Below are 14,014 nucleotides of genomic sequence, written 5' to 3'. Positions count from 1 at the left end.
TAAGGCTGGGGCCCTCCTCCTAACAAAGCTCGCAGTTGGTTTTCACCCATGACTTTCTCCATTTTTTATCTTCTGTTTTCACTATTCCGATCCCCTCTCTCCTGCCCCTTCTTTCCTGTCTCATTCTGCCATGTGATGGGTTTGCAGTTGGTTCTCCGAGGCATGAGTGAAGCATTAGTAGATCGACGGGCGGCCCCAGCCCTTATAACACTGTGCAATGGGCCTGAATTGTGAGTCGCTCAACAACAGAAAACGCCGTCTTCCAACGGGCTGCATTCCAACAGTGTCAAGAAACTGTCAACATCCATTACCACTATACAAATTATGTGGAAGAAAAGTAAGAAGTCATTGTGTCTTTCCCAAAATCCATGAGTCAGTGAGCCCTGTAACTGGCGAGACATTTTAAATTACTTGAATATTCCTTTACTGTGGGTTACATTTATACATTTCTTGTTCTCTCATCATTAATTTTGTTCTTAAATAAGATGAGGATGCCACACTGTTGGAATGCAGCCCAGCTCATCACATTGTCACTGTGGATAAACCCAGTTGTAATGCCTAAAAAATTTTCTGTTCTTCTTTATAGATTTTAACATTATGTCTGAAATCAACATACAATAATTAGGACGGATATTGAATGCATTATTTGTGTTTATCATTATAGGGGACCTATTGTCATTTTAATCTACATTTAAAACACCTATTTCAGGTCCAGATGATAAGTATTATTATGCTTTGTTATAATTTTTGCGTCAAGTCATTTTTATAGCCCGTCTGTCTGAAAGATGTTTGATTCTGGAGGTGTTCCCAGATAGCAAATCAAACCACGCCCTGCCCACTCCAAAAGTATCATGATTTATCTTTAGAAAAGGTACAGTACAACGTTTAAATATGTATTTTAAAATCATCGCCGCTATTTTTTTTCCAGACAATATCGAAAATACACTTCATAAACATTATATAGATTTACCCAGGCACAACATTAGGTATACCTGCAAACTAGCCAAACATTAAAAAACACCTGGTTTTAGCAACAAAAATACTTTATTCCACGTTTTTGCTTTTCTCGTAGCCTCAAGTAAAACTCTCAGACCTTCGCCTAACGTCTAAATAAGTGTTCCCACCTTGCAAATCTTTTTCAACCTATATTCAGTTGAATGCACTACAAAGACAACATATTTGATGTTCAAACTCATAAACTTTTTTTTTTTTTTGCAAATAATAAGTTAGAATTTCATGGCTGCAACATGTGCCAAAGTAGTTGGGAAAGGGCATGTTCACCACTGTTACATCACCGTTTCTTTTAACAAAACTCAATAAACGTTTGAGAAACTGAGGAAACTAATTGTTAAAAGCTTTGAAAGTGGAATTCTTTCCCATTCTTGTTTTATGTAGAGCTTCAGTCGTTCAACAGTCCGTGGTCTCCGCTGTTGTATTTTACGCTTCATAATGCGCCACACATTTTCGATGGGAGACAGGTTTGGACTGCAGGCGGGCCAGGAAAGTACCCGCACTCTTTTACTACGAAAGCACGCTGTTGTAACACGTGGCTTGGCATTGTTTTGCTGAAATAAGCAGGGGCGTCCATGATAACGTTGCTTGGATGACAACATACTGTATGTTGCTCCAAAACCTGTATGGACCATTCAGCATTAATGGTGCCTTCACAGATGCCTTGGGCACTAATACACCCCCATACCATCACAGATGCTGACTTTTGAACTTTGCGCCTATAACAATCCGGATGGTTATTTTCCTCTTTGTTCCGGAGGACACCACGTCCACAGTTTCCAAATATAATTTGAAATGTGGACTCCTCACACCACAGAACACTTTTCCACTTTGCATCAGTCCATCCTAGATGAGCTCAGGCCCAGCGAAGCCAGCGGCGTTCCTTGGTGTTTTTGATAAATGGGTTTTGCTTTGCATAGCAGAGTTTTAACTTGCACTTACAGATGTAGCGACCAACTGTAATTACTGACAGTGGTTTTATGAAGTGTTCCTGAGCCCATGTGGTGATATCATTTACACACTGATGTCGGTTTTTGATGCAGTACAGCCTGAGGGATCAACAGTCCGTAATATCAGCGCTTACATGCAGTGATTTCTCCAGATTCTCTTAACCTTTTGATGATTTTATGGACCGTAGATGGTAAAATCCCTAAATTCCTTGTAATAGCTCGTTGAGAAATGTTGTTCTAAAACTGTTCGACAATTTTGCTTACAAATTCGTGACCCTCACCCCATCACTATTTGTGAATGACTGAGCATTTCATGGAAGCTGCTTTTATACCCAATCATGGCACCCACCCAATTAGCCTGCACACCTGTGGGATGTTCCAAATAAGTTTTTGAATAGAATTTCTCAACTTTATCAGTATTTATTGCCACCTTTCCCAACTTCTTTGTCACGTGGTGCTGGCATCAAATTCTAAAGTTAATGATTATTTGGAAAAAAAAAAATGTTTATCAGTTTGAACATCAAATATATGTCTTTGTAGCATATTCAACTGAATATGGGTTGAAAATGATTTGCAAATCATTGTATTCCGTTTATATTTACATCCAACACAATTTCCCAACTCATATGGAAACAGGGTTTGTACAAATGGCAGCCATAATCACAATTTTAAATTTAGCTGTTACCCCTAATCAGTCGAATATATTATTTTGAAAGACTATCAGGCTCACATTTTGGGGGGGAATAATGAGATGAAGAAAAGTACCAAGTGCAGACCCCGCCAGGCCCTGTCTCCCAATTGTAAAGAATCCTTTAAAAAAAACAGACGGTGATTCCGATCAACCCCAAAATTTAAGCACTTCTTTCTATCTGACATTTCTTGAAGGTTTAGTCGAAATCTGCGCTATGTTGCTAACTAACGAATAGATAGCTTCCTAGTGGAGGTAATTATTCAAAATGCAGCCCAAATGTGAATAGCCATGTCTCTCCTTAGAGTCATGCACCGTATTCATCAGATAATACTATATTAAGCTGCATATTTTTTACATAATCTTACTTCAATGTACTGTTATGATTTTTTTCTCTTAAAATTATATACATTGTGTACTATTAAAACTATATTCCTGCAAAATTGACTACTTTTTTCCTGCAAAAAAACATCTTCAAACACTGAAAATTGCAGTTTTTTTCTCATAATATTACACCTTAATTCTCCCAAATCTAACAAGTTATTCTTGTATTATTATTGTTCTTTTCAATATGGTTCTAATATACTATATTATGTTGCAAAGTAAGCTGTTCTAAACAGTTTTTTGTATGGATGGTAATAAAGTCATGTCTGTTAAAAGGTGCTTTACAGCCTGATAGTTTCATTTTAATGATTAATAACATAACTTCTTAGCCAGATCAGCAAAACATTAAAAAAGCTGTAAAATCTAACAAGCAGCCATCAGCAGAACTTGTATTTATGTTTGTGCAGCTGGCATCAGACCAGACCTATTTTCCCTTTATTGTTATTTGTGAAAGCATGTGGTCATTTATTCAGGTTTTTATTAGAATTTGTAATAACCTACACAACACAGTGGGTATGAATATATCGTTACCATGTGTATGTTGCTCTCTTGCAGCTCTGTGAGGATATCCACCATCCCTGCCTTTGGTACCATCATGGAAACTGTCACACAGAAAGAAGTAAGAGTTGAATATCTATGTAATTGTAGGTAATGGTCATGTGACTAGTGCAAATGTTTTGTGTGTGTAGCTGCTTGAGCGTGTCAAGATGCAGCTGGCGTCCTTCCTGGAGGACCCTCAGTATCAAGACCAGCATTCGTTGCACGTGGAGATCATCAGGACGTTTGGTCGGGTCGGACCCAACGCAGAGCCTCGATTTAGAGACGACTGTATGCAAAAGTGCCTGAAATGTAATGAAAAAACGAGCGGTTTGGTGTTTATTTAACGTATGTGCTCTTTGATACAGTCGTACTGCCAAACTTGCACAAGCTGGCGCTGGCCAACAACAGCCAGGTGGTGGAGAACAAGAGGATTGACATCGCCACCCAGCTGTTTGAGGCCTACAGCGCCCTCTCATGCTGCTGTATCCTTTTTTCTTTTTATTTATTTTATTTTATTTTTTAACTCAATGAGGTTAATTATTGTTTATCTGCAATTTTCTGAAGAGTGACCGGCCATCTTTCTGGTGCGCATCAAAAGTAGCCTCAGTGTGTGGTTCAGTTATGTGTATGTTTTGGCAGAGTTCTGCTGTCATTTGGCAAGAAGAGAAAGGAGGGGAAAAAAGTGTGCACCCGTCCATTTCTGGACGAGACGTAATTACAAGGTTGGTTAAGCAGACGAGAGGATGAGGGAGGCTGCAAGAGGAAGAGCGTGAGAGAAAAGCAACTGAGCTTTGGTCCTCTGTTCCGCTTACCCAGAATAGCTTTCCCTTGTCATCCCTCTCTTCTCTCCTGCTACGTCTCCCGTCTTCACACGTACTTCTGTCTTGCTGTGTCTCCCCTGGGAACCACGCCCACATGGCCAGAGGTTCATTCCTGTGGGTCATGGCGAAATTGTCATATCAAAGTGCTGTCCCAGTTAGAAGTGTAATGGTGCTCATAAGCACCGCAGCCTCTAAAAAAGTACATTCACATCATTACAAATATAGCTGGGGTCTGTCTGTGTCCCATATGGTGTTGCTGGCTCAGACAGTCTTGTTGGAATTTATAGCCTATAGTTGGACTCATTGAGACGGCACTTCCAAACAGAGAAAAGTATTAAGGCAATAATTTGATGAGGCGCTTGATATTACCAACTTCCTCCTTATGAGCACTCACTACATCTCTTGCTAAACAGAAAGGAACACGTGGTACAGCATTACTTTGAAAATTAATTGGCTCATTGCTCTGTAATTTTACATTGAAAATCAGTAAGTCTTTTGTTTAGGAAATCTGTATTCTTGACCATCTTGTGACAAATTTAAATTGAACAGGGTTTTTGATTTAATTTAAAATATTCTTGCAAATAAATAAACTATTAAAGATGGTAGGAACACATTTGTCCCTGCCACAAAATTCAAGATCACTGAACAGGCCCACAAGTTACTGCCGCTAAACCATATTATTGTCAGCATTATTTTTTAGACTAAATTAGGCACCAATGTAATCATCCATCCAACCATTTTTCTACCGCTTGTCCAGTTCGGGCTGGCGGGGGTGCTGGAGCCTATTATATTTATTAATAATGCAAGTAACCCTTTCAAACGCAATACTTTATTTTTTTATTAAGTGTTTTTTTACCGTTGTAATTGGAAAGTGAAGACCTTTGAATGATCCCAAATATGTAAACAAACCAACGTAATATAGAATTGTATTTTTTTGCAAAAAAAAAAATGTACTTAAACATATTGAAGTGCAGTTTTCACCTCGTTGTTAAAACTGGGTCTGTGGTTTATGATTTTTAATTGTTGCCATCACTTTCCAACAAATTTGGTAAATTTGCCCCTTCGTCCATGTTGATATCCCCATCTTGCTCATTGGGTTTGAAGAAAACAAACTCACATGAACATGGAAAATTTAAGAAATAAAGATATCAAGTTCATTTTCATTTATCGTTCGATTGATTGACCTATTGATTTATTGGCCCAATCCAATCCACTTTATTTATATAACACATTTAAACAACAATAATGTTTCCAAAGTGCTGCACAGCCATGTTAAAAACAATATTACTGTATACTCCACCAATGACTGAATAAAAATAAATAAATATAAAACCAATATAAAAACAATATAAAATTAAATAAGATTAAAAACAATTTAAAAGGCTGAAAGCAATTAAAACAGTTAAAATAGAATTCAAAATGTATAAAAAAACACAGAGGAGGACAGAGGACCACACAACTCACGTAGTGTTAAAAGCCAAAGAATAAAAGTGGGTCTTAAGAAGACACTTAAAACACTCCACTGTGGAAGCAGTTTGAACATGGAGGGGCAGAGTGTTCCAGAGCTTAGGGCAGACCACAGAGAAGGCCCTGTCTCCCCTGGTCTTAAGTCTGGTCTTGGGCACCACAAGCTGGAACTGACTCTCGGACCTCAGAGCGCGCGCAGGAGTGTAAATTTGGATGAGGTCCGAGATATACCGAGGTGCCAGTCCATGCAAAGATTTAAAAACAAACAGTAAGGGCAGCAGGGCTACACAAGAAGAGAAACAGTTTTTGCTGCTGTCCTGTCTGACATTGTAACGCGTAGACTTCACTTAAACTTGTATCCAAATTGGAATTGTGACTTTTGCCGACATCTGCTGTGTTTAGTCTGATATAATCAATTGTGTTCTTGCTTTAAGTAGAAAACTTGTTTTTCAATATCTACAACTCATCTGAAAACTGCAAGGTTGAAGACAAGAAAAATGCTGATTCAGCTGCCTGACACACATTGTGTCAGATATTCAAAATCAATAAGGATCTTACTTTGACAAAACAAGCTGTTTTGTTTACACAATTATAAGTGAAATTGTGTAATTGGCATAGACCATAAGTCTTAGACTTCCTGTATTGTCATTCAAATTTGAACTTTACAGTACAGATAACAACGAAATTTTGTTGCATTAGCTAATTTTAGTGCATAAGCATAAGCATGTATTAACTGAACCTTTGACACCTCTGCTATTTTCAGTCAGATATTCAAGATCAATAGGTGTCTCGTTTGTGTAGTAACTCGCCTTTGATATTAAACTGCTACAGTGCGAAAGTGCATGCAATGGGTTCCCCTTTGACCTCAGCTGGTCTTGAGCAGTTAATTGGTTGACATTTGGTTGATAGATTTCTAAAAGACCTAATTCAACTCTCCTTGTGTCTTTCACATTTCCAATATTAATTGCTTTTCTATAGGAATTAGCTTTGAATCTTTGTGTCTGCTACATTTAGAGAAGTGACCGGGAGCATGCAGTTTTTTATCTTTGAACTCAGCTGATTCAACCACATTGCGTCAGATATTCAAAATCAGGAATGTTCTGGAGGACACACACATGTTTGCGTATGATTCAGCCCTTGACCTCGTTCACAGTCATTTCTGAGGAAGTGATGATCAACCACTTCCTGCCGGGTCTCAGGTGTCTCCGTGCCGACATGGAGCAGCTCTCCCCGGAGCACGAGGTCAGCAGACACACGGTTATGTTTCCCACTCCTTTTATTTGCGTCTCCAAATCTCACGCGAATAATTTTTCCCCAAATGTGACTAACAATCAGCCGACTCTGGACTCTTGCCATTTTGTTTTTTTTCCAGACGTCATCTTCACCATTATGCTTATCTGTCATGTGTTCCGCAGGTGATTCTCAGCTCCATGGTCAAAGAGTGTGAGATCAAGGTGGAGAACAGAGGAATGGGAGATGCACAAGGGTGAGAAGAATTTCAAAATAGTGCCACACATTGCATTGCGGCCATTTTTCTTTGTGTTTTGTTTTTTAATTGCCTAAACTGTAAAAATAACATTGGAAGTTGGCAATGATGGGAACGAGGCTGAACTTGTGATAATTAACTATTTAATTTCTAAGAAATCTTTAACCGTTTGGAGTATATGAGAAAGTTGAAGGGAAGCACTTGGAAACGGGTTAGTGCATGTGCCTCACAATACCAAGGTTCTGAGTTCAATCCCGGCCTCGGGATCTCTCTGTGTGGAGTTTGCATGTTCTCCCTGTGACTGCGTGGGTTCCCTCCAGGTACTCCGGCATCCTCCCACTTCCAAAGACATGCACCAGGGGATAGGTTGATTGGCAACACTAAATGGTCCCGAGTGTGTGAATGTGAGTGTGAATGTTGTCTGTCTATCTGTGTTGGCCCTGCGATGAGGTGGTGACTTGTCGAGGGCGTACACCACCTACCGCCCGAAAGCAGCTGAGATAGGCTCCAGCCCCCCCCCCCCCCCCCCCCCAAACTCCCCCTCTGCCCCGTGAACCTGAAAGGGACAAACTGTAGAAAATGGATGGATGGAGAAAGTTGACCGCACAGACAGGGGATTAAAGAGGACCATCAATGATTACAATCTACAAACCCCTTTTCCGTATGAGTTGGGAAATTCTGTTTGATGTAAATATAATTGTAACACAATGATTTGCAAATCATTTTCAACACATATTCAGTTGAATACTCTACAAAGACAACATATTTGATGTTCAAACTCATAAACATTTTTTTTTTTGCAAATAATCACTAACTTTAGAATATGATGCCAGCAACATGTGACAAAAAAGTTGGGAAAGGTGGCAATAAATACTGATATAATTGAGGAATGCTCATCAAGCACTTATTTGGAACATCCCACAGGTGTGCAGGCTAATTGGGAACAGGTGGGTGCCATGATTGGGTATAAAAACAGCTTCCCAAAAAATGTTCCATCTTTCACAAGAAAGGATGGGGCGAGGTACATCCCTTTGTCCAAAACTGTGTGAGCAAATAGTCAAACAGTTTAAGAACAACGTTTCTCAAAGTGCAATTGCAAGAAATTGAGGGATTTCAACATCTACGGTCCGTAATATCATCAAAAGGTTCAGAAAATCTGGAGAAATCACTCCACGTAAGCGGCATAGCCAGAAACCAACATTGATGACCATGACCTTTGATCCCTCAGACGGTACTGTATCAAAAACCGACATCAATCTCTAAAGGATATCACCATATGGGCTCAGGAACACTTCAGAAAACCGCTGTCACAAAATACAGTTCGTCGCTACATCTGTAAGTGCAAGTTAAAGCTCTACTATGCAAAGCGAAAGACATATATCAACAACATCCAGAAATGCTGCCGGCTTCTCTGAGCCTGAGATCATCTAAGATGGACTGATGCAAAGTGGAAAAGTGTTCTGTGGTCTGATGAGTCCACATTTCAAATTGTTTTCGGACATATTCGACATTGTGTCATCCGGACCAAAGGGGAAGCGAACCATCCAGACTGTTATTGACGCAAAGTTCAAAAGCCAGCATCTGTGATGGTATGGGGGTGCATTATTGCCCAAGTCATGGGTAATATACACATCTGTGAATGCACCATTAATGCTGAAAGGCTCATACAGGTTTTGGAACAACATATACTGCCATCTAAGCGCCATCTTTTTCATGGACGCCCCTGTTTATTTCAGCAAGACAATGCCAAGCCACATTCAGCGCGTGTTACAACAGCGTGGCTTCGTAAAAAAAAAAAAGAGTGTGGGTACTTTCCTGGCCCGCCTGCTGTCCAGACCTGTCACCCATCAAAAATGCGTGGCGCATTATGAAGCGTAAAATACGACAGCGGAGACCCCGTACTGTTAAACGACTGAAGCTCTACATAAAACCAGAATGGGAAAGAATTCCACTTTCAAAGCTTCAACAATTTCCTCAGTTCCCAAACGTTTATTGAGTGTTGTTAAAAGAAAAGGTGATGTAACACAGTGGTGAACATGCCCTTTCCCAACTACTTTGGCATGTATTGCAGCCATGGAATTCTAAGTTAATTATTTGCAAAAAAAAAAAATTTATGAGTTTGAACATCAAATATCTTGTCTTTGTAGTGCATTCAATTGAATATGGGTTGAAAAGGATTTGCAAGTCATTGTATTCTGTTTATATTTACATCTAACACAATTTCCCAACTCATACGGAAATGGGGTTTGTATATTTAAAAACACTTCTTGGTGGTTCAGTTAATATGTATTGGATATACTTTGGTGTACATTTTTCTCCACAGTCCTTTTTATAAGCTGTCTGCAAGCTGTCCGTTGTTGGAAGCGTTCCAATATAAAAAACCTTACCCCCTAAAAGTAATCTAATTCATCTTTTAAAAATGTACACCGTTTCAATATTTGTTTTTAAGGTGTCACCGCTATTTTTATCCTGACATGATCAAAAATAAGCTTCGTAAACGTATATATTCACCCGTTCTCAACATCAGGTACACTTGCACACTCGTCGATCGATTCAGAACCGCAAAAAACAGCTGATTTTAATAACCTTTGCAGTGATGAGATAATTGCGAGCGACAGTGTGGCGCATGTATTTTACAGCAACATTTTAAAGCACATGTAGAGGGGGTTCAAACTGCTGACATCTTTTGGAGTTGATAAAAAACCCATTTTATGGTTGCAAGCAGTTTTGACCCAAAGCTAGAGCATTTATTATAATTTTTAGACCACACAACCTGCAACTATAGGAGAGTTGGCAGTTAACTATATAGTTGGAGTGTGTACTTTAGTTAGAAGAAGCTTGTAACAGCTTACTCAAAAGAGGAAGTAATGGAGCCATTAGACTGTAAAACCGCAGGTAGTCCACTTAAATCCAAAACTCACCAAGCAATTCAACTTAAAATTGGAGAATAAGGTTAAAATGGGAAATTTTACTGTACGTTTTTGTGTTTCTATAGCTCTATATCCATTACATCCAGTTTGGTGGGCGAGGACGCCAAGACCAAGTTCCTAAGCAAGATGGGTCAGCTGACCACATCGAGCGCCATGTTGGCCACCGTCTTCCAGAGGAAGAAGTGAACGACGAACAGCGCAAACTAGACGACTCGTCAGCCGTGCTCCAAATAGATAACAAATCAAATGTGACGTGTTTTAAAGGATTTTTTTTTTCATTACTTTTTTCGCAGCCTCATCACGGATGGTTTACTTTTTTTTTTTTATCAGTCACTTTTTGTTTGACTTCTTCTTTTACAAAAGGAGCGCGGCAGAGGAAGAAACTGACCAGTATTGACATTCGCTCGCCCAGAGTCATGGCAGGTGGGACAGCTTTTTGGGACATTTCAGGATTTGGCGGTATCACTGGAACAATCTTTCCATTAGGTTGGAGGCGGAAACACATGCTCACATTTTTTATGTAAGTTTGGAGCGAACACTTCACGGACGGCCTGCGATCTTCAACAAGTCTGAGTGAAAATTACTTAAAGTGGATCTTAAAACGCGAGTGTACAGTGAGTGAGGGCGCGTGGTACCGAAACAACGCCTACTTGAAGTTCTACATTGTCTTGCCTTTGTTTCCTTAAAAAGTCTGTCAGTTTTAAAAGCGTCTATTTTATAACTTATTTATGTCTTAATGAAGGAGAATACACTTTATTTCCAGATTCCAAAGAATTTTGCACTTCTTTATTTTCCTTAAATCTAATGCACATTTAATCTGATCACTACTGTTGCGTTTTTTTCTGTTATAACATTTAACATTCTTTGGGTCCATTATAGTTTATCTCTGAGCATTTTACTTTATTTCCTATATGGACATTTGGGGGGTGAGTTATACTGAAAAAAAAATGTTTATCATACACTGAAGTGAGTGGATGGTACTCGTGTATATTTGGAATCTCTGTCATGGTGTAATAAAATATCATTTGTGTATTTAAAAGAGAAAAAGTGCTTTATGGCTCAAAAGTAACAACAGGTGCTAAAGGCAATAAAAAAAAAGTCATTTGACAGACAAATTCTCGGGGTAGTCCCGCCCCTCATCGCCAACACTTTGATGTGCTCTAATGTCTGCGTGCAACAAACCAAAGTCCAATTTATGGGGCATTCCCAACTGTTTCCTGCAGAAAAAGTCCCAGTTTAAGCATGGACACAACACCATAGTATGGAGGAATGTGACCTTATACTCCATAAAACTATTTTTATTTTTAAAGAAGAGACTTCGTTGTTGTCATGGCAACCAAATATCTATCCATAGCTGTGTAGAGTGTTTGCATGCAAAATTGTTGTCCAAACCCAATGTTCATTTGCAATTCATACATTCTTTTTTAGCGCTGGGGTGTCAAACATTTTATTGAGGTTCCATATCGCAATTACGGCTGCCCTTAGAGGGCTGCATGTATGAATAGAAGGGTATGATAGCCTAGATCAGTGGTTCTTAACCTTGTTGGAGGTACCGAACCCCACCAGTTTCATAAGCACATTCACCGAACCCTTCTTAGTGAAAAATAAAATGTTGTTTTTTTTTGTCAAATTCAAGACAGTTATATGTTTCTGGTAACACTTTAGTATGTGGAACATATTCTAAGTAACAAAGACTTAATTTAAAAGGGTTAGGGCCAGGGTTAGAATAAGGCATTAATAAGTACTTAATAATGACTAGTTAAGAGCCTATATATTACTAATTTGCATGTTAATAAGCAACTATTTAATGGTGAATATGTTCCCCATACTAAAGTGTTACCATGTTTTTTTACTGGTGCACAAAATGAACCGTGCATGAACATCACCTTGTTCAAAGAACTTAACCAACACGTGCATAAACTCACAACAAATTACACACCTGCAAATCAGTGTGACTTTTGCTGTTGCTGTATACGTAATACGCCGATAGGGAGAAGTTTTTATTTACACGATGAGTCGGGTGTGTTTTCACCTCCGCGGAACCCCTAAGGCCGACTCACCGAACCCCTAGGGTTCGATCGAACCCAGGTTAAGAACCACTGGCCTAGATACATTTTGCATATGCAACTCTTAGATTATGACAATTTTAATTTGTAACTTGCTTTGTAATCATTAGTCCAGATGACAAGCAGATAACCAAAAAAAAAAGGTTTGGAACATTGTATGATCAAATTATATTAGTAAAACATACAGCACATTTTTCTGTCAAAATTGGTGGACCACATAAGATGACCCAGCAGGCAATTATGTGGCGGACTACTTTAAATGATATGGCGGGCTGTTTAAAATGAAGAGGCAGACCACTTAAAATGATGTGGCGGGCCAGATCTGGCCCCCGGGTCTTGAGTTTGACACAGGCTTTTGCGGATGATGGTGCCGTTGTTGACACATGCAGTTAAGTTGCAGTTCATGACAGTAGAGGGAGCCCACCAGCAAAAAAAATATACGTTATTGTGGATTTAACACATTATCTATCTACAATATTAATCTGGAAAATGCTAATTTTAAGTACCGGTAGTTGTAAATGGAGAAAATATACGTAGAAATAGCGTATGTTTGGTGCTCGTCATTTGCAATTCACAACTATAGTGGGAGGCCAGGAGCAGAAATTTTACAAATTGTCAGATTTGATACACAAATTATACAATAAAAATGGCTAATACATATTTTTTGCGTTTATATACAGGTGCTGGTCATATTATTAGAATATCATGAACAAATTGATTTATTTCATTAATTCCATTTAGAAAGTCAAACTTGTAGAATGTATACATTCATTCCAAACAGACTGATACATTTCAAATGTTTTTTGCCAAAAAGGAGATGATTATAGCTGACAACCAATGAAAACCCTAAATTCAACATCTCAGAAAATTAGAATATGGTGAAAAGGTCAGATATTGAAGACACCTGGTGCCACACTCTAATTAGCTAACTAACTCAAAACACCTGGAAAAGCCTTTAAATGGTCTCTCGTTTGGATTCTGTATGACACACAATCATCGTGTGGAAGACTGCTGACTTGACAACTGTCCAAAAGATGACCATTGATACTTTAAAGAAGGAGGGCAAGACACAAAAGGTCATTGCCAAAGAGGTTGGATGTTCCCAGAGCTCTGTGTCCAAGCACATTAATAGAGAGGCGAAGGGAAGACAAAGATGTGGTAGAAAAAAGTGTACAAGCAAGAGGGATAACCGCGCCCTGGAGAGGATTGTCAAACAAAACCGATTCAAAAATGTGGTGGAGATCCACAAAGAGTGGACTGCAGCTGGAGTCAGTGCTTCAAGAACCACCACGCACCGACGTATGCAAGACATGGGCTTCAGCTGTCGCATTCCTTCTGTAAAGCCGCTCTTGAATAAGAGACAACGTCAAAAGCGTCTCGCCTGGGCTCTAGATAAAAAGGACTGGACTGCTGCTGAGTGGTCCAAAGTTATGTTTTCAGATGAAAGTAAATTTTGTATCTCCTTTGGAAATCAAGGTCCCAGAGTCTGGAGGAAGACAGGAGAGGCACAGAATCCACGTTGCCTGAAGTCCAGTGTCAAATTTCCACAATGGGTAATGGTCTGAGGTGCCATGTCATCTGCTGGTGTTGGTCCACTGTGTTTCCTGAGGTCTAGGGTCAATGCAGCAGTCTACCAGGAAGTTTTAGAACACTTTATGCTGCCTGCCGTGG

General features: G+C 39.3%; 1 protein-coding gene across 7 annotated transcripts in view; it reads left to right on the top strand.

The window, feature by feature from the left end:
• Nucleotides 1-11,339, top strand: part of relch (RAB11 binding and LisH domain, coiled-coil and HEAT repeat containing) — a 56,236-nt gene extending 44,897 nt beyond the window's left edge. For 4 of the 7 annotated variants that reach the window (XM_061921974.1, XM_061921973.1, XM_061921971.1 and 1 more), the window contains 6 exons: nucleotides 3,589-3,652; nucleotides 3,723-3,861; nucleotides 3,939-4,055; nucleotides 7,015-7,103; nucleotides 7,277-7,347; nucleotides 10,343-11,338. In XM_061921974.1, coding sequence (XP_061777958.1) covers nucleotides 3,589-3,652; nucleotides 3,723-3,861; nucleotides 3,939-4,055; nucleotides 7,015-7,103; nucleotides 7,277-7,347; nucleotides 10,343-10,463 — 601 coding nt within the window. In that variant the 3' untranslated portion in view covers nucleotides 10,464-11,338. Of the gene's footprint in view, nucleotides 1-147; nucleotides 231-3,588; nucleotides 3,653-3,722; nucleotides 3,862-3,938; nucleotides 4,056-7,014; nucleotides 7,104-7,276; nucleotides 7,348-10,342 lie in introns of those variants that run through there. The other 3 variants (XM_061921972.1, XM_061921976.1, XM_061921977.1) reach the window with 3 other exon arrangements.
• Nucleotides 11,340-14,014: the final 2,675 nt, after the last annotated feature.

The sequence above is a fragment of the Nerophis ophidion genome, linkage group LG15 (genome assembly GCF_033978795.1).
Source record: "Nerophis ophidion isolate RoL-2023_Sa linkage group LG15, RoL_Noph_v1.0, whole genome shotgun sequence".
NCBI lineage: Eukaryota > Metazoa > Chordata > Actinopteri > Syngnathiformes > Syngnathidae > Nerophis > Nerophis ophidion.
Note: the sequence above shows the minus strand (reverse complement) of the source record. Positions and strands in the feature narration are given on the sequence as shown.